The 24,786-nt window shown below is 41.6% G+C and overlaps 1 protein-coding gene across 2 annotated transcripts; it reads right to left on the bottom strand.

Moving 5' to 3' along the window:
• Nucleotides 1–7,015: 7,015 nt before the first annotated feature.
• On the bottom strand, nucleotides 7,016–22,349 carry satb1a (SATB homeobox 1a). Of its 2 annotated transcripts, XM_085263171.1 has the most exons (11): nucleotides 21,942–22,349; nucleotides 21,215–21,444; nucleotides 20,778–20,954; nucleotides 20,568–20,694; nucleotides 19,854–19,977; nucleotides 18,715–18,826; nucleotides 16,528–17,060; nucleotides 12,168–12,365; nucleotides 11,737–11,892; nucleotides 9,862–10,065; nucleotides 7,017–8,923 (listed from the first exon to the last, which is right to left on the bottom strand). In XM_085263171.1, exons 2-11 carry the CDS (start codon nucleotides 21,429–21,431, stop codon nucleotides 8,042–8,044), a joined length of 2,730 nt encoding a protein of 909 aa, XP_085119297.1. In that variant the 5' UTR covers nucleotides 21,432–21,444; nucleotides 21,942–22,349; the 3' UTR covers nucleotides 7,017–8,041. The 2 variants fall into 2 exon arrangements, with proteins under 2 accessions (XP_085119296.1, XP_085119297.1); XM_085263170.1 differs by lacking the exon at nucleotides 21,942–22,349 and having other exon boundaries at nucleotides 7,016–8,923; nucleotides 21,215–21,455.
• Between the last annotated feature and the right edge of the window lie 2,437 nt (nucleotides 22,350–24,786).

Genomic DNA, 24,786 nt, shown 5'->3' with positions numbered 1-24,786 from the left:
CCTGTGACGTTACTGACTGCCTGCAGGTAGCTGGTTGTTCTAGATTTGTCCAAAAGCTAAGCCTTACTTGTTTGTTAAATGCAAAGTAAGGGGGTCAATATATTTCAGCAAAATTGTGCAATAATGTTTAATAATTATTTATTAAGGCTTTGTGGCATTACTTGTATAAGTTCTTTGTAATATATAGTGAAGTTATGCGTTCATTTCATTTGTGAAGATCTCTAGAAGATAGCAGACAGCAGGCTGCAAAGACAAGGACCCAAACAATTGGCTGCTGGAAGAGGATAAGCAACAACCAGTAAGTTTTAAAAAACAAACAAAGAAACAAAAAACAACCTGACTAAGCAAAGGTTGAACTTTTTATTACTATAACCAGTCTATGAAGAATAAATGCCCAGTAAATGACACCTCTTAGAATTTGATAAGGCTTTAACAACTTCTGATTGAGTTCCAGTAATCTTCATAGCTCTGAATGAAACATGCAAGATATTTCCACCAATAGGAATATCCATAGATGAGTTATGAGAGAGGACTGAGTCTCACAGATTGCACACTTACATGTCACAGATTGTACTTCTTCCCACAGCTCTGCACAGTCTCCCCACAAGGCAGGATTGCAAAAAACAACAACAACAACAGCAAAAAACAAAAAACTGAGACTACTCTAGCTACTTTAGATTGCAAAGATAAATAGACAGAGGAGATTGCAAATTCAGTTACCGATTTATCAGCACAAAGATTATGCCTTTCAGTTCACTTATCTGCATCAGCTAAAACATACTGCTTTGTAAAAGAAAAATATGGGTGGTAAGGCTGTAAAAAAAAAAGAATAATGATCTTAATCTGTAATGGCAACATAGAATGTTGAGGTGGATCACACCACCAAGGAGAAATAAAAAACATCATTGAATGAGGAAGAACACCGAAGGGGCTACACAACGTGATGGCTAATTAAAACAGTTTTATGTAGACTTAATTACAGCAATTTCTGAGGTCAAACAAGTCAAGTTTATCCGTGGAGTGCTTTTAACAAACCGCTTTATCACAAAATGCTTCCAATATACAAAACACAAGATGCACAAAAATATAATTAAATCAAAGCAGCGAGATGGTCACAATGGGGAAAAGCGTAAATCCACCTGGTATGTACAGGTGGAGCCGTTAAGTAACATTGCTGATTCAAATGTGTACACTGGTGGTGGTGCTGTGTTTGTGCATTGATGGGGGGTTAACACAAAGCAGGAATAATGACCATTATCGCTATTACCATCATCATCACAGGCATGGCATTTCAAGAGCACCATTATCATCATTATTATAGCTAATATTACTGATGATGAGGCCTCTTTGTTGGCCCTGACTAAGGTATTGTCATGGAAACAGATGACAGAAAAGAGCATAGCTTTATTGAATTACACTGATGCTATTCTGACCAAATGGGGCTTGAATGCTGCACTGTCTGAGTGGGGTATAGAAGCATCAATGTGAGAAGTCCTGAGGAGCGACAGATGAGAGTCAGGAGCAGAGAGCGGGAGACAGAAACAGAGATGAAAATAGCTCTTCGTGCAGATCAAATAAAAGAGGAGCAAAAAGAGACAGAAGACAGAAAACTCCAGCAGTACTGAGGGTCATGTGATTGCAGGGAGTCACAGATCCACTGGTACAGAGTGAACTGGTGATCAGCACAGAGGAATATTGTCTGATGGCTGGAAACAATGACACCGATTCACCAGCACAGGGACAGTCATACGAGAGAAAATCATTAGTACTAATAACAATAATACAGACAATGGGCATAACAAGGGTTGATTGATTCAGTCTTTAACAGATCTGTTACAACAGGCTTAACATGGTCACCTGATGAATGAGCTTAATCTTTTTATGTATTTATTTTTGCTTCTCTTACTTGATTCGTAGTGTCTTTTAAAGTATTTCATCCTTTCTTCATATCCAGCTCTTCACATTGCTAACATCCCAATGCGGTATTTTAGTAAGTGCAAATGTAATCTAGAGGTAATATGCTACTTAAGATGAATGCAACCCTCTTTTTATTGTCAGAAAGCAGTAATAGCACGGTGGCCTTCCAGCTATCTTAGCCGCTGCAGATTTTATCACATGGGGGCCATAAACCTGGGAAATATGATGTGCCACTTTCTGTTTTACTTTTAATATATCTGATGAAAAGAGCTTGCCAGAGATGATTCTAGATTAACTATTTCCTGCCATTATCAAAAGATAAATCTTGCCTAAATCTTTATTATTGTCACTTAAATTTTGTGAAAATGGTTTTCTTCTGGAAGATGACCATGCTGAAACAGATTAAAGCAACCAAAAATATACTTGTGATATATGGAGCTCCAAGAGTGACAAAATGAATGAATTAAATACACCATTAAATGATTAATTAAATGTGTCAATAATTAATTTAAATTGGAATTAATTAATTAAATAAATAATGATGACACATTTAATTATTTATTTATTTCACATTTTAATTAATTATTGACACATTTAGCTAATTTTAATTGATCTGATCAAGTCAAAACCATTGCTTTGGCCTGGTGGCCATTCTTTTTAGTGGGCGTTTCGCCACACCAGCAACTGGCATGTGGGAAACTAACTGAACTGTACTTTGAAAAAAAAAAAAAAAACCCTGTTTGTGTGTCACCAAATACACTTTTAATATTTTTATTTAGCTGACAATGTAGTGGTTTAATCTTCAGATATCTGGTCAGTTTGTCAAAGAATCAGAATCAGAATCAGAAACTTTATTGTCATTGTCACGAGAACAACGAAATGAAGAATGGTCCCCGATCATTGCATCATCCCTAGCAATATCAAAATATAAATAAAACAATAAAATTCAATAAATAAAATAGATAGAATACTTAAAATACTAATAAGATGTAACAGTAAAACATTCACATACATTCCCACACACATGCTTCAGACCGTGCATAGATTAACACAAGAGTGGCGTGATGGACATTTTTTTGTAGTATTCAGATGTGTTATTGCAGTTGGATAACAGCTGTGTTTGAGTCTATTAGTCCTTGCTCTGATTGCCCTGTACCGTCTGCCTGAGGGCAACAGTTCGAACAGGGAGTGGCCAGGATGTGAGGTGTCTTTTATGATGTTTTGGGCCTTTTTAAAACAGTGGGCATTGTGTAGAACTTCCAGTGTGGGGAGAGGGCAGCCAGTGATCTTTTGGGCGGTGTTAATGATCCCTTGGAGTGCTTTCCTCTGAGCCCCTGTGCAGCTAGTGTACCAGATGCATATGCAGTAAGTTAGAACACTCTCAATGGTGGCTCTGTAGAAGGACACCAGCAGTTTCTGTGTGATGTTATTCCTCCTGAGAATTCTCAGGAAGTACAGTCTCTGTTGGGCCTTTTTCAGCAGCTCGGAGGTGTTCACACTCCAGGAAAGGTTCTCCTCTATATTGACTCCCAGGAAGCGGAAGCTTGCCACCCTTTCTACACAGTCCCCATTTATGAATAGTGGTTGGATCTCTGCCTTTTTCCTTCTGAAATCTATTATGAGTTCTTTGGTTTTTGAAGTGTTGAGGAGGAGGTTATTGGCCTTACACCATGACGTCAGCTGCTCCACCTCGTCTCTGTACGTAGACTCGTCTCCCTTGGAAATGAGCCCCACCACTGTGGTGTCATCTGCAAATTTCACAAAGATGTTGCTGTGGTGGCGAGGAGTGCAGTCGTGTGTGTAGAGAGAGTAGAGCAGTGGACTGAGCACACAGCCCTGGGGTGAGCCAGTGCTGAGACTCAGGGCTGAGGATGTGTGATGGCCAACTCTGACTCTCTGTCTACGGCCCGAGAGGAAGCTGTTGATCCACATGCAGGTGCTGTCTGGAAGCCCTGCATGTGGATCAAAGAGCCTCTTTGCAAAAGTGCTTCGACGATTTCGGAGATGTCCGCCCAGCCCAGTCTCACGGCAAAGTGTGTGATAGACCTGCTTGCATCGCAAATGCTCGAGCTGTTATACCGCCGACAAAGCTCAGGTCCTGGTACACAAATGTCATAACCTCCACTGACTGTGCACCAACTTTATTTACTGAGGTTATATCTATCAGGTCTTTATTTCTTGATGTTCATACGTATCATACTTGTTTTAAGTCGCCAATTCTGAATTATAACTAGCATTAACATATCTTTAAGGAGAGAGCAAATCTGATTAACATCTGATCTTTGTTTTTTTTGTTCAGTAATCAGCATGACCTGTGTATACACGCATAACCTTTATTCAAATAGATAATGTTGGTGTTTCCATCATGTAGTAACTGTACAAAGCTTGTTAGACACTGTGAAGCACAGACTTCACAATGTTCGACTAATATTTTTGTTGTGAATATTAATCATGAGGGTAAACGGGCAGTCCAGCTGCTGCCTCAGAGCCCAGTACACCATGGAGCGAGGTCAGCATATCCAGGATATCTTCAGCTCTCTAAGTTAACCCCGAGTTTCCCAGCTCGGTCACATGAAAGTGGCGGCAGCATCAAACTAATCTAACGGTCATCTACGAATTTAATTCACAGGTCATATCGATATTCTTTTACAGAAAATCATCCTTATTACTGCCAACTATTCCAGAGACGTGAACTCCACAGTATAAAGAACACAAAAATATAGCAGTGCAACACAACACTGCTGTAAAAGAGATCAACGCTTCAGTTTGTTGCAGATCAAAGTGGAAAGAATGTGATTGGCTGAACAGGTGTTATTGCATGTTCTATGTTATCTGCATTTCCATCAGTGTAAGACACTCAGCAGCAGATTAGAATCAAGTATAATAGCATTTATACATTTAATAAATGTATTAATACACGGATGTTCCCGTGACAATGCCAGGCACTGTTTGCGCAGAGATTTTAGTACAGCACGATGCTCATTTAAAACACATTCCTGAGTCTACGTACACATTTGATATGAGGTCAGCAATTAAATGGCCTGTATTTGTATAGCGCTTTTCTAGTCCCTAAGGACCCCAAAGCGCTTTACACAACCTGTCATCCACCCATTCACACACACATTCACACATTTACAGTGTCTGTGTCCCGTGACAAGCTGACCAGGCATGTGAAGACTACTCCACTACATTCGTGGCTAAAACATTAAAAGTGTAGTTGGTGACAGAAAAACAGGGTATTTTAAAACTTTACCTACAGTTTAGAGTACCGGCACCATTGCTGCTTGGGATTTGAAATGCATCGTGGGATTCCAAGCTGCCCCAAGTCCACACTACCACCAGTTCATAGCAATCGATTATCTAGGATCGACCTTACTTTGCATTGTAACCAATCAGGTGTTAGACAAGCTGCAGTGGCAGCAGTAACGCTGTCCCCTGAGTTTGATGGGTGAGGCTGACAGATAAAATTAATTCATGAACAGCCAGAGGTCAGGACTGCTAAAATGAATTAAATAAATACATCAATAAATAATTAATCAAATGTGTCAATAATTAATTAAAATGCAAACAAATAAATAATGAATTAAATATGTCAATAATTAATTAAATGTGTCATCAATATTTAATTAATTAATTAATTCCAATTTTAATTAATTATTGACACATTTAATTAATTATTTAATGGTGTATCTAATTCATTCATTTTGTCACTCTTGGCACTCCATAATGAAAACATGTTAAAAGTTAAACATTTTCCAAATTTCTTTTTTTAAATATACACTATGTTCACAGTCTTTCTTTCAGAGCTAAACTTTAAACACTGCGCACACTTGCAGCCCACTCTATGGGAAGAATAAAATGAGAACTAAACTTTTAAAAGACTTTTAAAATATTGACTGTATATTTTGAGAGATTTACAGATTCAAACATGAATAGAAATTCTATGTGTACACTGTTTCAGAAACCAACTTGTTCATTCGTTAGCATATAATGATAAGCCTGATACTGGACAATCTTGAGATATAGAAATAAACATTGCACCATTTCAAGTACAGACATTTTAGATACCATTCTGATTGGTTATTCGTCCTTTATTTTATTTAGTGGCTCAATAGGTTCTGCAGTTAAACCTGTATTATTCTTTGTAAATTCAAATGTCACTGTTTATGGAGCCTGTCCATCTTTTGGCTGATGTTATTGGCCAGTGTCGGCCTATCAGAGATATATCAGCATTATCATGTAAATTTAGTGATGTGTGACAACACAATACCTTTTTTTTCTTGCAGAACATAATGAAGAAAATTATGCATATGGCAACTTAGAAGTGGTGTCACTACACCTTACAGTAGTCTCAACACTGTTTGGAGCGGAGTGTGTCTCTGTGTTAGGCTGTTAAGTAAAATGCAATGCTGGATAGTTAGTAAACAAAGACCCCACTGATAATCAAATACACTTGATTAACTGATCATCAGCAAATGTGAGCACCTCTATAAAAGCAGAATTTTTTTAGCAGTTTGCCAGTCTGGAGCATTCGTGTGTGTGAGTTAACAAAATGACACATTGTTCCCAGCAAATTTACCCCAAGGTCAGACTGTGCAATGTTCAGAGAAACTGCAGAAAACCCAAGAGCTACGTCTCAGACTCTACAGGCCTCTGTTAGAAGGGAAAAATTGGGGAAAAAAAGACTGAACAAGTATGTCTTGTTTGGAAGGGTTGCCAAGAGAAAGACTCTTCTCTCTAAAAAGCACAGCTTAGCTTTGCAAAGAACAAACCACAAGACTTCTTTGGACTGATGAGACCAAAGTAGAGATGTCTGGCCATAATGCACAGTGCAACACTTGGTGAAAACCAAACTCAGCATATCAGTACAAACAACTTGTACCAACTGTCAAGCATGGTGGAGGAGGGGTGATTATTTGGGCTTACACCTTGTAGCCACTGAGTTGACCACGAATTCCTCTGTATATCAAAGTATTAAAGAGTCGAATGTGAGGCCATCTTTCCTACCACTTAAACTTGGCAAAAATTGCATCTTGCAACATGACAATGATCCCACAACTGCAACAGAATAGCTGAAAAAGGAAATGTGTTGGAATAACCCAGTTAAAGTCCAGACCTCAATAATTGATTAAAATGATGAGGTAGGACCTTAGGAGAGTTGTGCAAAAGTGCAAACTTCAATAAACTCAATCAACATTGTAAACAAGAGTGGGCCAGTACACAAACTTTCTTTGTCACATGTCTGTATATACAGTTTATATATAAAGAATATTGACACTGGCTTTTTTTTTTTTTTTTACCAATTTAATGTCATCATCAGCATCTGTCCCTAGAAAATAACTTCTTCCAAATGATTATACTTGAAGTTTATAAGATGACATATTGTTTAATGTAATCATGTGGCTAGTAACATACTATGGGTGTTACATGATCCCAGTCCTTTCCCAGTAAGTATTTAATTTAAAACGACAACAGGAAACTTGTTATTTAATAAGAGCGAAACGTGAACAGTGAAATTTATGAGGTAAAGAGTAAACGACTCAGACAAAAGCCAAACCACAAAGCACGGTTAGCACAATTAAAACAAAAATGGTGAAGATACACCTAAAAAAAACAAAAGAACAACATGATTGGCAGTGCCACTCTCTTCAAGGCATTTCTGGTATGGCCGTTTTTCAAAAATGTCAGTCAACCAACTACACTTACTCTTTTTAAATAGAGATATGTAATCTGAGGCTCATTGTATTGGTTCCCAGCACTCCACCCAGAAATATAACTATACATGGAAACTATGTACTAAAGTTCAGTCACAGTAAACTGTCTCAAGTGCATCAAGAATCCTCAAATCACAGTACAGCTTTCTATGTAATTACATAACTTAAGTCTCTGGTTATGAAAGCTGTGGTATACACAGTATTTTATTAGTCTTTCCACAGTGTGTAACAATGCAAGCCTATAAACACATAAATACCAACACGCTGTGACTCTGGACTGGAGCAATATTTTAAGTGAGAAGCATTTGCACCGAAGTTGCTATGTTTCAGAGAGGAGAAGCACCCGGTCCTGGGTCTAAATGGTAAGTATGGCTTGTCCAAGCTGCTGTATGTTACTGGATGTATGCGGGTTAAATGTAGCTCTCCTGCTCTTCCTTCATAGGGGGAATAGTTTGAGTGCCAACATCCGATTCTTTTAATACAGTCATCTCACTTGTTTCATTTCTTCCTGTTAAGTTCTCCTCCTTTTGTTCTGTTTCTGTTTTTCCACCTTCTTCCAGTTCCTGTGCAGTCACATTAGCCTGCAAGATGTTTGGGTCTGTGCAGTAATGCTTGTGGTCGCGACTGTGTTTTGGGCTGTAGTCTTGGCTTTGTCCTTGGTCCTGGCTATTGAAGAAGTTGCGAATTATATGTTTAGGTAAGCCCAGCTGGGCAGACAAGGTGTGGACCGCTTCCTCGTCTGGGTTGAGGCCCACGTCCTTGATGAAACTTTGCAGGATACCGAGGGCATCTCTGGACACATTTAACCCCTGACATTGGACCTCCTTGTAACTTTCTACCTCATTATCTGTCTCTGAACAAACCCCAGCCCTACACTGTTCCTCATTCTTCATGTTGGGCCATTTCACAGACAGCTTCTCCTTAACCTTCCCTTTTTTGCCATCTCCCGTGATGTCATCTATGTCTTCCTTCCCTATATTTCCATCCCATACCTGTTCGCTGTTTTCTGCACCTCTGTCCCTCACGGTTCCAGCACAACCCCAGTCCCCACCTAAACTGTCCCTGTTTTCTCTTCCACCCTCAACCCATTCTTTACTGTCCCCTCTCTCACCATTGCTGCTGCCTCTGCCCTGCAAATGTACTCTCAAGTGCTGCCAGGCACCGCCAGCATCAGACTCAGCTGGCGATGCAGCGCAGGGTTGTGTCGGGGAAAGGTGAGGTCCTGTCTCGGGCTGAAGGGGTTGATGGGGTTGTAGATGGTGTTGCTGTGGCATCAAAGAGCTGCGTTGGTACTGATGAGAGAAATTAGAAGTGATTAGAGCAAAAAGGTTGGTATTTAAATTTTTCTAGTTTTGAGTGTGAGCAGTACTATGTTTGACTTTAAATAGTTGTGAATGAAATAAAGTGAAGTCAACAGAGACTGTTTCGCTCAAGAAATGTCACCTTTTATGTTAAAATGAAACTACAACTTAACATGCACACCCATCCATTGTGTTTTGTTTTTGTGTTTTTTTTACCATATCTAATTGAATCTGCAGAGTTTAGACACTGATTTGCTGCTATATGAGCAAAGGCACAGGACACGATGATCTGGGCTGGTGTGAAATCAAGGGTAGTGGAGACCGTTTGATCTTAATCTCCTTAGTGTTCACATGTGAGGTGATCTGCAGTGCAGCCACCCAGAACTGATGTCTGCAAATGCACATCAGGATCTGAATTTGCCCATGTGGTGTTGACTTTTCTTGTCAACACTACATGGGCAATGATGCAATGATATGCTAGGCAGTGGGCTGTATGTTCACAAACAGAAGGGTATGCAACCATTTTATCTTTGAGTTTGTCCTATAATCAAGCCATCAATCCATGCACAAGCAATGGAAGGGAAAGAAAAATAACTAATCAGCCTCACGGATCATTGCTTAATGTGGTAATCATCTTTTTTTTTCTGACATCTCTGGCATTTAGCTGTCATTACTCTGCTGCTTTTCCATTGCACGCCCTAGAGATCTATTGGCATTCAATGTGATGTATTCACTTTCAGATTTCTGATAACTTTTTATCCATAACTTTTTTAAATTACAAAATTAAAGTCAGTACACCTTAGCCTCAAGTGTTTTCTGCCATGTATATAGCTGTTTAAAACTCTAATACATAATAGTTTTCTTCTCAAGCAAGATCTACTGAAGTCAGAGTGTCTGTTGATAATGTTTGTCACTTTTGGAAGTCTTACCAATGTATTGTCATTGCTTAGCAGGGTGAACCTGTCAATGCAGTGCTGTTGTGCAGTCATGTTGCTGCTCTCCTGTTCGTAGATGGCATCTCTTTCATTCTGGGACAGGCTGAGGAACCGGCGGATCATGCACAGATTCTCCCACAGCGTCCGGTTCTCTGGACTGGGTTCCTCCTTCCAACGCAGCAGCTCGCACAACCATCCCTACAGGAAATATGTGCATATGCACAAGGTGGCTACAGTTGCTTAACAACTCTTAAAATATCTTAAAAGCACATTCACTAATAAAGGGCAAGGGAATAAGCAGCCTTACATTCAGTTAGAATTGGTTTCAATGTGTTTAGTCATGTCACTGGAAAAATTTCCAGCACAAAGTGCTGCTGTTTTCTCCCCAACGACACACTTAGATCACACAACGTGACCATATCAATATGACTATGCTGTTATGTTTGACAACCCCTTTCAGGCTGTTTATGTCTATTTTAAAATGCTTACAGTACAGTACAGCAGACTGATAAGATAAAAAAAGGTAATTTAAAGGTTGCAGAACATGAGTAAACTCACACATTAAAAAAGAGGCTAAGCTGGGGTTCAGTTTAAGCCTTGTAGACTGCCAGCAGAAATTTGAAGATGCATGTTTAGCGACAGCATTTGCAGCCTTACATTTAATTAGCTTATGTATGTTGGCACCCTATATACAGTGAAAGGGATTGACCAAAGGGGGAAAAAATGAATTCACAATAACTTTCTCTATACATTGACTCCAAACTGGTTCAGTGTGTTCTCAATATACATACAAATCAAAAAAAAATGTTTTGGATCTGCCAGATAATCTGAAGATTATAGCAAGATTTTCTTATCAGCATGAATTGTTTGTGTATCATGAAGGAAGAAACTTGTGAGTGACAGATTGAGGAACGTAAAGCCAAGCTAGTTTCAGACTCATGAACTGAGGATGATTATGTTTGCAAGCAAGCTGATATGCTCACACGCGCGCGCACACACACACACACACCTGGCTGTAGCCCAACTCTAGCACACAATGCCATCCAGATGCACAGTGCAGATAGAACAGGGAGATGCTGCATGGCTCTGCCTGCCAAACAACCGGGTAATACGGGGGGTGGGGTGGGGGATAAAAGATAGAGAGAGTGCGAGAGAATAAAGGGAAACAGGGGTGGGGGTTAAAGAAAGTAAGGTAAAAAAATGGAGGCCAGTGAAAGAACCTCAGGGGTTTTGGACCACCTGGCTGTACTGGCATGACCGCTGAATGACCTCCAAACATCTTGATGATGAGTAGAAAGAAGAGGGAGTTATATGGGAGAAGAAAGAAAGAAAGAAAAGAAAAAAGAAAGCAAGCAAGAAAGAAGCTAAAAATTGGAGATGTGCTCGAGAGGAAGAGAAAATGAGACAGCTAAAATCCCCCCATTCCATGAAGGGAAATTATCCTCAAAACAAAAGGCAATAACAAGCTTATGGGGCCGCCATAAAAATGAGAACAATAAACACTCAAATCGTGCTTGTGTGTGTGTATTTGTATTAGTGTTGCTGTGTCTCTGTGCGCGCGATCACGTTTTACTTGCATGTGCTCTTACTGTATGTTTGTGTGCACAAGCGAGTGGTGTGTATGTGTGTATGGTGACTATTAAAGCGATAATTTAGGACACAATAGCAGTCTGATGCACTGATGATAGTCCTCTGCAGAGTACAGCTGCTGGTTGATTATCTGGGCTTTCCTCCACACACGGTATCCATCGCTGCTTTAACTGAGGCGATGGAGTCATAAATGAATGCTAAAATTGAGCATTTCATCAAGCGATAGAAACGATTGGGTGGTTTGTATGCTCAGATTTAAACTAACAAGAAGCAAAGTACCTGGCTCTTGGAGGCGGCAACCTTCGCAAACAGCGCCTGAGACACTTTGGCTCTCTTCATCTCATGCTGGATCTCCTCATAGATAGAGGCGCTGACATTGAGAACGCAGCTGTCTGTCCGCAGTCCTCTGTCTGCTGTAACTGGGGACAGTCTTGACTAAAAAGAAGCAAACAAGAAGGAAAACCAGGTTTAAATACAGGCTATGCAAAGTAATGGGCAATAGGAGGACTATGAAACAGATAACAGGCAAAGGTTTTTATGTTTTTTTTATTTGAAAATGCTCCACTTTGAGAGCTAACACAGGCATAGTTGAGCCAAGTGACAGAACTCACACTTGAATATTTCAATGCTGTTTTATGAACAACTTTAACCTTTCACAGCTGGTTTACAAGACTTTTGTTTTCATGTCTTTCAGTCTTTTGCTGGCTGACCTGTGAGGACCTCGGTGGCGTGTTGTTGCAGCTGGGTGTGAATACAGTCAGACTTCTCTCCTTCTCCTCTTGGTATATGCGCTCCCTCTCAGCCTCTGGGAGCTGCAGGAAGCTGTGCATTGCCCGTAGGTTGACCAGCAGAGATTGGGAGGCGTGTTTCGGGTCCTCCTCCTTTCGCAGGATCTCAGAGAGTAGGCCCTGATAAACACACAGAAAAATCAGCGTAAGTTGATACTTGTGATGGATTTTTTTCCTTCTTCTATAAGCGGCTCCCTTTAGGGGTCACCACAGCAGACCATCTTCATCTCACCCTATCCTTAGTATCCTCTTCTGTCACACCAACCTTGTGAATGTCCTCTCCTCAGAGGACTTCCTCTTTTCCTCCTGCCTGGAAGTTCAGTATTCAACATCCTTTGTCCATTATATCCTCTATCCCATCTCTGCACATGTCCAAACCATCTCAGCCTTTCCTCTCTAACTTTGTCTCCAAACTGCTCAACCAGAGCTGTCCCTGTGATGCCACCTCCAGCTCAGCCTCCTGTCTTTTTGCTAGTCTCCAAACCATACATCACAGCAGGTCTCGTGACTATCTAGTAAACCTTCCTTTTCACTCTTCCTGCTATCCTTCTGTCACAACCCTGGCACTCGTCTCCACCAGAGCCATCCTGCCTACACTTCTTCTCACTTTCTTTTTTGCATTTTCCGTTGCTTTGGATTGTTGACCCCAAGTATTTAAACTCATCTACCTCTAAGTCTGCTCCTTGCATGTTCACCTTTCCACCTGTCTCCCTGTCATTCACTCACGTACTCTCTCTTCCTTGAAAAGTGGTCCCATCACACTTCTTCTCCATCCTTGAGGCATCCTCTCATCCTCCAAGATTGTGTTATACAATCTGGTCAAAAAGTCCACTGCCCTCTCTACCGCACATTGTTACCTCCACAGGATTGCCATCTGGCTTCTCAAGTACATGTTAGTAAATGTCCTAGCAGCACATCCTTTCCAGGTCGATCTATATATAGTAATGTATAACATACATGATGTTAGTGGTATAAAAATGGTTTAAGGGACACCAACTTTGCTTTCTTCATTTTATTCAAAACTCACATAATTTAAAACAAGCGGCAACTTAAGATAATATCTCGACCTTCAAGTGAGAAATGGTTAGCGATGATCACCATACAGTGGGGCAAAAAAGTATTTAGTCAGCCACCGATTGTGCAAGTTCCCCCACTTAAAATGATGACAGAGGTCAGTAATTTGCACCAGAGGTACACTTCAACTGTGAGAGACAGAATGTGAAAAAAAATATCCATGAATCCACATGGTAGGATTTGTAAAGAATTTATTCGTAAATTAGGGTGGAAAATAAGTATTTGGTCACCTCAAACAAGGAAAATCTCTGGCTCTCACAGACCTGTAACGTCTTCTGTAAGAAGCTTTTCTGTCCCCCACTCGTTACCTGTATGAATGGCACCTGTTTGAACCCATCATCTGTATAAAAGACACCTGTCCACAGCCTCAAACAGTCAGACTCCAAACTCCGCCATGGCCAAGACCAAAGAGCTCTCGAAGGACACCAGGAAAAGTATTGTAGACCTGCACCAGACTGGGAAGAGTGAATCTATAATAGGCAAGCAGCTTGGTGTGAAAAAATCAACTGTGGGAGCAATCATCAGAAAATGGAAGACATACAAGACCACTGATAATCTCCCTCGATCTGGGGCTCCACGCAAGATCTCATCCCGTGGGGTCAAAATGATCATGAGAACGGTGAGCAAAGATCCCAGAACCACACGGGGGGACCTGGTGAATGACCTGCAGAGAGCTGGGACCAAAGTAACAAAGGTCACCATCAGTAACACACTACAACGGCAGGGAATCAAATCCCGCAGTGCCAGACGTGTTCCGCTGCTGAAGCCAGTGCATGTCCAGGCCCGTCTGAAGTTTGCCAGAGAGCACATGGATGATACAGCAGAGGATTGGGAGAATGTCATGTGGTCAGATGAAACCAAAGTAGAACTTTTTGGTATAAACTCAACTCGTCGTGTTTGGAGGAAGAAGAATACTGAGTTGCATCCCAAGAACACCATACCTACTGTGAAGCATGGGGGTGGAAACATCATGCTATGGGGCTGTTTTTCTGCCAAGGGGACAGGACGACTGATCCGTGTTAAGGACAGAATGAATGGGGCCATGTATCGTGAGATTTTGAGCCAAAACCTCCTTCCATCAGTGAGAACTTTGAAGATGAAACGAGGCTGGGTCTTCCAACATGACAATGATCCAAAACACACCGCCCGGGCAACAAAGGAGTGGCTCCGTAAGAAGCATTTGAAAGTCCTGGAGTGGCCTAGCCAGTCTCCAGACCTCAACCCCATAGAAAATCTGTGGCGGGAGTTGAAAGTCCGTGTTGCTCGGCGACAGCCCCAAAACATCACTGCTCTCGAGAAGATCTGCATGGAGGAATGGGCCAAAATACCAGCTACTGTGTGTGCAAACCTGGTAAAGACCTATAGTAAACGTTTGACCTCTGTTATTGCCAACAAAGGTTATGTTACAAAGTATTGAGTTGTATTTTTGTTATTGACCAAATACTTATTTTCCACCCTGATTTACGAATAAATTCTTTACAAATCCTACCATGTGGATTCATGGATTTCTTTTTCACATTCTGTCTCTCACAGTTGAAGTGTACCTCTGGTGCAAATTACTGACCTCTGTCATCATTTTAGGTGGGGGAACTTGCACAATCGGTGGCTGACTAAATACTTTTTTGCCCCACTGTATATGATAGAAAAAAAGAAACAAGTCTTCACCAGTGCCGTGATGCTGACCTTTATTCTTCTAGAATTACTTATGGATCATTTCTCATTCTTAACGGTAGATAGACATTTTCTGAAAAGGTTTATGCCAGAAGAACTACTGAGTTAAGATAACAATCAGTAATGCTCTTATCAAATATGATAGCAATACTGATGAGCTCATCTAACTCCAAACTGCAACATTTCTTTGAAGCAGAGGAAAAGTAAGCATTCAGTTGTACAGAGGGATGACAGATATTGTAATTCTGCTTTAAAGCTATATGAACTCATAAACCTGAATTCTTTTCCTTCATGTTGAATGTTCAGCTTTCACAAACAAAATGATTCAGGTCAGGTATTAAAAGCTCCAGTCTCTCAGGAACCACAAATGGAAAAGGTCTCATGAAATATTATGTATTCTTTCACTGTCTTCATTTAAAGATGATAAATGTAAAGTTTCTTGTGAAACTAAAGGAATTCAGCAATAGCCTCGTATCCAACTCTGAATCCTATTCAGTGGCATCTTGACAAAACCTTGCAGTTTAGGGTTTCACAGCCAGCTTCTAGTCAGTGCTTAGCATGCTGCTCGCCTGTACATCTAGCATTATTCTGTCTGTATCTGTCTATACAGGGAAGCGTTCAAACACCACATGCAAATTTCAGGGATTCCTTCCCTGAAAGGAAATCAGATTTCACACTGGCAGAGAAATGGCTTTAGAGGAAACAGCCTTCTTATTCAAATAATAGATTGTGGTTGGAGCTGCCCAGCAAACCCTGCCTTCTGAAGAGATGGAGGCTTGATGTGAGTCGTCAAATGACAAATGCTTCCCTCGCTTTTAGATGACGTTTTGGCATCGTGCCCAACTTGTATGGCTGGCACCAGAGCACCTTGGACTTGGCAACAGGGAAACATGGGGGTGGATAATAACTAACTCTGCTTATTGTGATGAAAATGATAATGAAGGTAATAATAATAATAACAACGGGCTTAGCCGGTCCTTTGAGCCCCATTTCTGTGGGCACACTAGTGAATATAAGATGATGGACACAGACAACAAAGCATTTTAGTGTTAGAGAGGAGGCGATAGTAGAGGGAGATATGGATACAAAATGAAGGAGACCAATGGACAAAGTAAGGGAGAGATTAAATATAGATGGATTGACCATGGGGGTTAGAGATTAAATGAATAGAAGGGCTAATGATGAAATGAAAGGTGGTGAGATGGACAGCGAGATATAGAGGTAGAGAGGGAGGCAGCAGTTCTCTGAGGGGTTGTGATTAGTTGGCCCAGCTGCTGCTTCAGTGCTGGCACCGGCTTTGTGCCGCAGAGAGCTGGCACAAACACACACTCACACACGCATACAAACACACATGCACAAGGGGGAGGAGGCACTACGGCAAAGGCCATGCCAGTGTGCCAACCATCTCACACTCACATATTCACAGAACACACTTAGCTTACCAGGGCACGAGCAACCTAATCACCACCAAAGAGTTGAAAACTGCTTTAAAATTCGATTTCAGCATCTTTTATTTTGCTCTCTCCTGCAACCATACCTGGGTCCTGTTAAATGCCACCCGGGCAAAGACGGCTTGGGAGATGCCTGCTCTCTTGAGCTCCTCCCTCACGTTCTGGTAGATGTCAATCGGCACCTCTGATGGTCCAGTGGAAGACGCAGCCAAGGTCTGGTTTTGCAGTCCGGCAGAAGAGCTTCCACCCGGGCCGCACTGCACTTGCTGCAGGGCTTGGGGATCAGGAGCTTTAGAGAAGACCTTGGCAGGAGCCCTCCCTACAGGGGGATGGTTCAGATACTGCTGTGGTGACGATGCCAAACCCTGGCCAGCAAGCATGCGACTAACAGCATACTGCTGGTTTAGAAACTGGGCCATCACCAGCTGCTGGTTGACCATTTGGGAGCTCAGAGGCTGGGTTACCAGCCCAGGAGGGCGCAGACTGAGAGGTGGGCAGTTGGATATGTTGGCAACCGCTCCACGAGGGAAAAGGAGAGTTGAGCTCTGGTCAGCGGGGGTACCAGTGGCTGGCTGGCTGAGGGTCATATGTGAGGACTGGTCAGAACAGTTGTCAATGTCTGGTAAAGGACAAGGAAAGAAGAGGCAGGACTATTTTTTACTCATTGTTCAAGTGCTAATAACATCTCCAAGTCACAGGATGATTTACATTGTGGCAGGAAAAAGTGGGTGAACCCAGGTTTTCTTCAATATCTGGTCACCAGGTCATATATGATCGCAAGTTTAAGTAAAGAAAAACAAAATAAGCTTCTTCAGGTCATCAACTGGCATCTCTGTTAGGTTTAAGCCTAAGTTTAGACTGGACCAGAAGATAGATTTTCTTCATTTGAAGCCATTTTGTAGCTAGTTAAGCATCTTGATGTATCATAATACTCCCTCCACTGTATTCCACCCATGGGATCATGGTTTCACTTTGGAATACAGTCCACTTTTATTGCCCTAAGTAGTGGTTTGTGTTCTCCATAAACAATTTATTGATTAACTGTCTCTCTGGGCTCTGGTTCTTTTATTGTTGTGCATTTTGTATTTTACTGTTTGTCGTACTGGTAAAACCTCATCCCGAATAAAAAAGAAAAGCCAGTTCTGGGAACTTTGGCAGGTTTGGCAGGTGTGTAAGCCTGTCCCTTCATGGTTACATCACAATCATGTACAATACAGTCATGACACTTTGCAGCTGTGTAGCTGACACCAACATCCTGGCCCCAGATGGTAGATGGGTGTTGTCTGGGAACTGATATGATTCCTGTTCAAGATCATCTTTAATTTATAAGTTAAGTTGTTCTAAGACGTACTCCATTCATATTTCAAGGATTAGACTCCATGTTTACTGAGTCCTTGCTTTAAATAGCATTTGTGGTCATCAGCAAAGATATTCAGAGACTTTTTTTTAATCTGTATTGTACATGTTTAGTAGTTGTGACAGGTGGTTTGTGCGGTTTGCACAAACTGGTCTTGGAGACACCTACAATGGTGGGAAACTTTCACTTTATTAAGTACTAATCTAATAGCATGCAATTTCCTACAACACTTCTATCATAAAGTTTGCTTTCATGCAATATTTTCTTTTTTTTTGTTGACATTGTTGAACAGTTAATGATTTTTAAGCTAAGATAAGCTAAGATTTTTTGCATTTGAGGAGCAGAAGCCACTGACATCACCCCACCAACTCAACACTGGACAATCTTATCCAAATCCCTTGAGGAGTACTGGTAATAATTCGGCTGTATGTGTAATATTGAGGTTATAGGTAACTGGCAGTGGTATACTGTGCTGAATTATAATAAAGGGGCACTTTTAAATTGCATGTTTTGGTGGATGCCTGCGAACTTTTGTCACCACAGTAATGTCACAAATGTGCAAAGCGCACCGAACTGTGTTTGTGTGTAACCAAGATCAAAGGTTTACTTTGAAGAATACAACTATTTTTGTAAAAGTTCATAAAATAATTGTATCTGTTCATAGTTATAACTTATTCAACGATTTGGCTATCTCTAAAAACAAATTCATACGGCTTATTTTAAAGGGTTCAACAGCTTTTCCTGCTACTGCACTGTAAAATTTCCCTATAAAATGAAAATGGTGAAGCATTCATCTTTTTATTCAAGTTGCTAAAAGTGTATGACGCCTGTTAGTAGGACAAAGCTCATATAATCAGTATCTAGAGTGTATCAGACATGCTGTAATACTTCACAGGTGTGTTTTGAGTTCTCTCACCCTTGAAGCATTTGGACTTCTTGAAGTGCTTGTACCATCGGCCAAACTCATGACACTTGGCAGCTGAGACATTTGCATAGTAAGTGCTATTTACAATAGACGATATCATACTCTGAAACAGAGGGGAAAAGACAATAGAAATTCATTACATTTTCTGAGCTCCTGCTATGGGCGGCTTGGGTGTCTCAGCTGTTCACACATCTGATATTAATGAACTCAGATCTGTGTTATTAAAAAGACCCCCAGGTAAATAGGATAATAAAGACAGATGAGAGTGTCAGTGTGTGAGCTGTGTGGGTATGCATGCATCCATGCATACATGCGTGTGTGAGTGTGCAGTTAAACAAAACACTACAGGTCATCAGAGACTATGCCTCTGTCTCTCATTCACTCACTCTTACACACACACACACACACACACACACATGGTTTGTCCCTGAAGACTATCCTGTGCAATCTTTACATCTTATTACACCTTTCATCTTCTCATATTTATTTTAATCTGCTTCCCGCAAACAAGAGAGGGGGGTTAAGGTAGTGATAGGAGAGGAAGAGAGATGGGGGAGGAAGGATTTGCTTGTATCAGATTTTAACACGGCAGAGAAGAGAGGAATCTGAGGTAGAGAGAAGACGGTGAACAGTTATCCTCTATCAGACTGTAGCTGTCCTACGCCTCGGGCAAAATAATAGATCGACCAGGTTGATAATTATGAATATTCATAAAAAGGCCTTCCCCAAACACTGCGTGATTAATGACAATTATTTCTGCAGTTGTGTCTGTATTTGCTTAATTAAACACACAAGAATTGAAGATATTACATTTAGATTATCGCTGAATCAGTCCAGAGTGCAGAAAAGGCTAAACAGCAAAGGACTGAAAATCAACAGGATCAAGATAGGCAGCAAGCAGGCAGCATGGCTTTTAAGGAGATAACCATCTCTCTTTATCTGTTTCTCCCTCCTGTGCTCTGCCCCCACACCTTATCTATCTCTGCATCTGGACTTCCTGTCTAACTACTGGACCCTTTGCTTACTCTTTGCCACATGTCAAAGAGGGCACAGAAGATTAAATTGCATGCATGTTAAATGCTAATTTTGAATTTTAGTCAAGTTTAGATTATTATCTCTCTTTTGTATACCTGGGACAGTGGGCACTCCTTGGCCAGTGAGCTCTGGTTCATGTCCTTGAGGAGCTCTTTCAGAGCATTTCTCACCGTCGAGTGACTCCACTGCTCGGCTGGCAAGTCCTCCAATTTAGGACAGCTACACAAAGGTCAAAGAAAAAAAAGAACTAGATGATTTTAGTATATTACTGTTTAAAGGTATATTTAAGCTCAGCAGTGTTTTACTTTGACAACAAAGTGAAACACTACTAGACCTTCCATGATGTAACTTAATGGCATATTTCATTAGAATCTCTCAACATGGTTATTTACTGAAAAAGCTCCGGTCAGAGCCAGAGAAGCTCAGTAGTATCCCTTCAAGAAGACACCAACATGGATTGTTGTCTAAATGCTGAAGCACATGTACTGTCTAATGCAATAAAGAAATCACAAGCACACTTAAGCTCAAGAAGCTTCAGATAACAATAATGATATCAGGTCCGTCTTTATTTGCAGTACACTGTTTTCATAGAATATATATATATAAAAAAAACAATAGGAAAAGTACATTTGGTGTCAAAGTGCTGGTATTGCATATGCTGACTCAGTGTCATTACTAAAACCTATGATTTAACCACTTTAAACTTCATCTGAATGTACATTTGTGCAGCAATGTATAACTCACACAAACAGGACAAAGATATGACCCTGAAGGCAAACATACTGATATGAGTGCTGTCTGCTCTCTACCTGTGCAGCTGAATTTTAAGTGTGATAACGTGGTGAACATCCTGCAGCATGTCTGCCACTGTTGCCTCTGGAGCGTCGGTTACGTAGGACAGAGGCACCGGGTTCCACCTACCCACCTGGATCAGACCTGAACACACGCACATACATAGGTGAAAATAAGAAAGATTTAGAGTTTAAGCTGCGCTTTCTTTGCACTGCAAGTGTTTTTACCTTTTGCCTGTGCTGCAGAACTGTGTGAATATCCCAGTGTCAGCAGGGCCATCTCTATCAGCTGGTTAAACAGCAGATCTCTCTTAACCAACACAAACTCAGCATGCTCTTCTCTCCTCTCTCCTTCCAAAGGGCTTTCCGTGTGCTCCACCACACAGAACACCGGCAGCAGGCTCCCTGCGGTGACAGACATGCATGATGCCATACACCAAACCATTTGGGTAATTAGAAGTAATTCATCAACTTATACAAAGTATTTTTTTATACATGCATTTGCATCAGAACTAGCTGAAATTAAAAAAACACATTTAGGGTTATGAGATAAGCTCAATGAATTTGATAACACAGCTGAGCCATAATCACAGAAGATCCGTGTAAAACTAAAAAAATACATATATGGGTTCAAACCCTAGGCTTCATCTTTTCACCCCATGTACCTCTGCTGTGCCAGCTCTTTCCCTGTGACCTCGCTGTGGTGGGTTTCTGTGCCATGCAGGGGTTTTTGGCCACAGGACTACCTTGTCTGCTCCTCTCCTGGGTCGAGGGTCCCCCCTCATGTTGCTCCACTCGAGCCAGCTTAGCAGGAGGAGGGCGAGGGTCTACAGCAAGATCACAGCCCTCAGCTTTCTTGATTCCATTACACAAGGGATCCATCTGTGGTCTTACACTAATACAGAGATAAAGACGCTTAAACATCAAATACTACACTAGGTAAGCTAATAAAAGTCACTTATACCAGTTCTCCTTAAACTTTTATTGACAAACTTTTTTTTTTATATGTACTCATAGACACCAATTAAATAACTGCAAACTGCTCTAACATTCGCATACATAGTGAACGTCAAGAGAATGTGAGCTGGAAACTGCCACATAAAGTAGCCATAATAAAATATATTTTTAAACACACACACGTGCACGCAAAGGTTTAAATATCCGTCTCAGCATCGGGGATGACCTTCACCCAGATGCCTCTTTGAGGCTAACCACTGAAATCCCTTATAACAAAAAAGATGCAGTGAATGCTACAGCGCAGTTTCCCCACAATAAACTGCCGTCGCCTCCCGGTGCGCCGCTTGTAAGCGCCGCTGATTCGCTTCAATGTTAGCAGCTAAAAAAACAGTCCGACATCTGATTCTGCTGAAGTTTGACTGAGGCGAAACCAACCTGTTTCAGTCTGCACAACGTGCATGCCCGACCCGCTATCGTACATCAGCAGCCCATTCCCGCAGACGGCGTCTGTATCCATATGGTTCTCCCCGCTTCCATAGATCTCTAGTTGGAGAACAGATCCGCTTCTCCCGGCTGTATGTCCCGCGACACGCTCCTGTGCGTCCTATTACTCACAATAACCGTTTACCATCTGAATTTTCTCGTTTTCCCCTTGTGTCAGGAGTAACTATCTCGATCGATCCTCCCTTGTTCCCCGACAGCGCTTTGCTTTCCGATTAAACTAGCCTCAGCACAAGTTGTGAGCGACCTCCCAGCCAGAGCACCGGGGCACGCTGCTTCTGTGGATCAAGCTCCACAAAGAACAATGTGCGCCGAGGAGCTCCTGGAGTATATTTCCTGTCATATATTAGACCACTGACTCAGGGAGAGCAGTTGTTGGTTACACTTCAAAGCGCTGTGCGCACGAGGAGAGAGAGATAGCGAGAGAGAGAGGGTGAGAGAGAGAGAAAGAGAGAGAGAGAGGTGGGGAGGGGGAGACCTCCCTACACAGTCTCTAAAATCCACGGACCCAGCTGCATTAACATATGGTGTAATAATGAATTCACTAGCGCGCTCCGTAAATGTATTAAATGTGACAATTGCGCATAAATCTATTTATTATGTTCTGCCGCATGCTGTGCACGCACTTATTATTGTCTTTAGGGTATTGGAGCTCTCCATGGTAACAAAGTGGAGCAGGGCAAGGTGGAACTGGCTCACTGATATTAACTTTTGAACGCTGATGTTGTCACAAGATTATCTAAGGCTCATTTTTAATATGCAGAAGATCACTTTTTTCTACTACAGGAAGAGCAGGAATGAGCTCTATACTAAATTTACAGTAGTGTAGGGTGTTTATACTACAGCTCATATTATATGTGTAAAGGTTATATTAAGCTAAAGTATACAGTAGTTGGTATATTGCTGTACACTCAGAATGGCTGTTTCGCTGTTTTTAATGACTAAATTTCGTTTTAAAGTGCTTCAAGGGGCTTCACTTCTTCAGTGTACCTCGAAGTGTTGATATGGCTGCATGAGTTATCATTGGAACCAACTTGTCTTCTGCCCTTTTTGCAGCAACCTTAAGCTGCAGCCGAGCGTAAGCATACCTCCCCCATGCGGTCCACTGCAGAGGAGGTGCACTCCATCTCGGAAGCTGAGATCCTCAGACAGTGCTTGAAATCTCTGTGTGGGTATCACAAAGCAGCGGGCGAAGTGTGCGCTCCGTGCGTGCACGAGAGGGAGACAGAAAGAGATGAAGAGTCAGAGATCACTCATGCTGGCAGACAGTCTGTTTTCCACCGGTTCATTATAGGGTGGATGGTGTGCAGTGGAAGTGTATGTTTGGGGAGCGGGAGTGTGCTCTACTACTTTTTGACTAATTAAACAAAGTGAATTAGCTATCTCCCCAGCCAGAACGAGTCATGGCTGGTTACACATCATTCATCGTGACTAATTCACAGAGAGAGATGTCACTCAGCTGGGCGGAAACGAGTGCGTGCGTATATATGTGTGTGTTTGCAGCATTCCCCTTGCACCTCTGGGTATTTTGCTATGTAAGGTTCGCAGCAGTGTGTCATCTACTAGTTTGTGTGTGCACGTGCCTTTAAGTTTTTATATGTTGAAATTTCTTCCCCTCTGTTATTCTCTGCTCTACTATTTCATCACTGGCCTGATACGTCATCAATGAGGCTGCCGTGCTAAATGATAATTAAGACCATTACACGCTCACAGAGCGTGCTAGCAGTGCACCGCACAGCTCCCTCAATCGGAGCCTCATCTCAGGGGACACCCTGCTGCTTACACAGTCGCGTATCTCAGCCAAATTAGGTTAGATTTTCACACCACCTCATTCGCCATAGATGTGATGTGGTTATTATAACCTCATGATGTGGTTAGTGAGGTGGCTGCCGTTACATGGGTGGAGGCAACACGTCAGGGTGTTAAAGGGGAAATGGATTACCGGCACAAAGTATTGCACAGTTTTGTTTCGCCTGCTCCCTGATCTTAAAGCGGACCTATTACGCTTCACATTTTTATTCCGGTACTCCACTAGAGTAGCTTTGTGTGATTCACAGTTCAAAATAATACTCGTTAGTCTTGTACTGCCACTTGGTGCTGTCTGAAAGAAGCAATTTTAGCTCCTCACCCTTTAAGGTCATGCTTATTTTGAGCCAGCTTTCTTCTAATTGGCTGCCCCTTTTAAACGGGAGGTTTGATAGGTGGGGCTCCAATACTCACGGCCAGAGCTGTGTGACGGACATTTCCAAAATATTCACTCTCAGTGACGTCATGCAGACCTAGGATTACAAATACTGACAAGGCATTTAGAGCAGCCTGAAGGCTGAGCTTCTGGCTCATAGGGATTACTTGCGCATACAGTGACCTCAATTTTAGCTCAGATGTTCTGGGTCACATAGAAAGAAAAGCAGTCCTGTTGCTCTCTAAGCAGCCATCGTACCTGTGTATTACAGCGTCCTGTTGTTTTACTTCATCCAGGTTTATCACATGATTACATAACATAAACATTACGTGATTACATCTACATAAATGTAAATAGGTCCTTAATCATTTAGAGAAAAGTCTTCATTATCTTAGCATAGATGAAATCTCTTGTGCTTATCAAAGAAACAATAAATTGGGGGAGTTGCATGTCCAGAATACAATCCCACCCAAAAAGCTTTCTTCATGTGCTTGCTCTAAAGAGTTAAGGGGCCAAAAGGCTACAGACTTCATGCAGCGGGGTGTACTGCTCTTTTCACGAAACATCACATCTCTGAAAACATCAGAGAACTTTTTG

Source organism: Mchenga conophoros, linkage group LG22 (assembly GCF_057382185.1).
Source record: "Mchenga conophoros isolate Kocher_MC1m ecotype Shallow Benthic linkage group LG22, M_conophoros_male_GT1.1, whole genome shotgun sequence".
NCBI lineage: Eukaryota > Metazoa > Chordata > Actinopteri > Cichliformes > Cichlidae > Mchenga > Mchenga conophoros.
The sequence above is the reverse complement of the archived record's forward strand: the minus strand, read 5'-3'. Positions and strand labels throughout refer to the sequence as shown.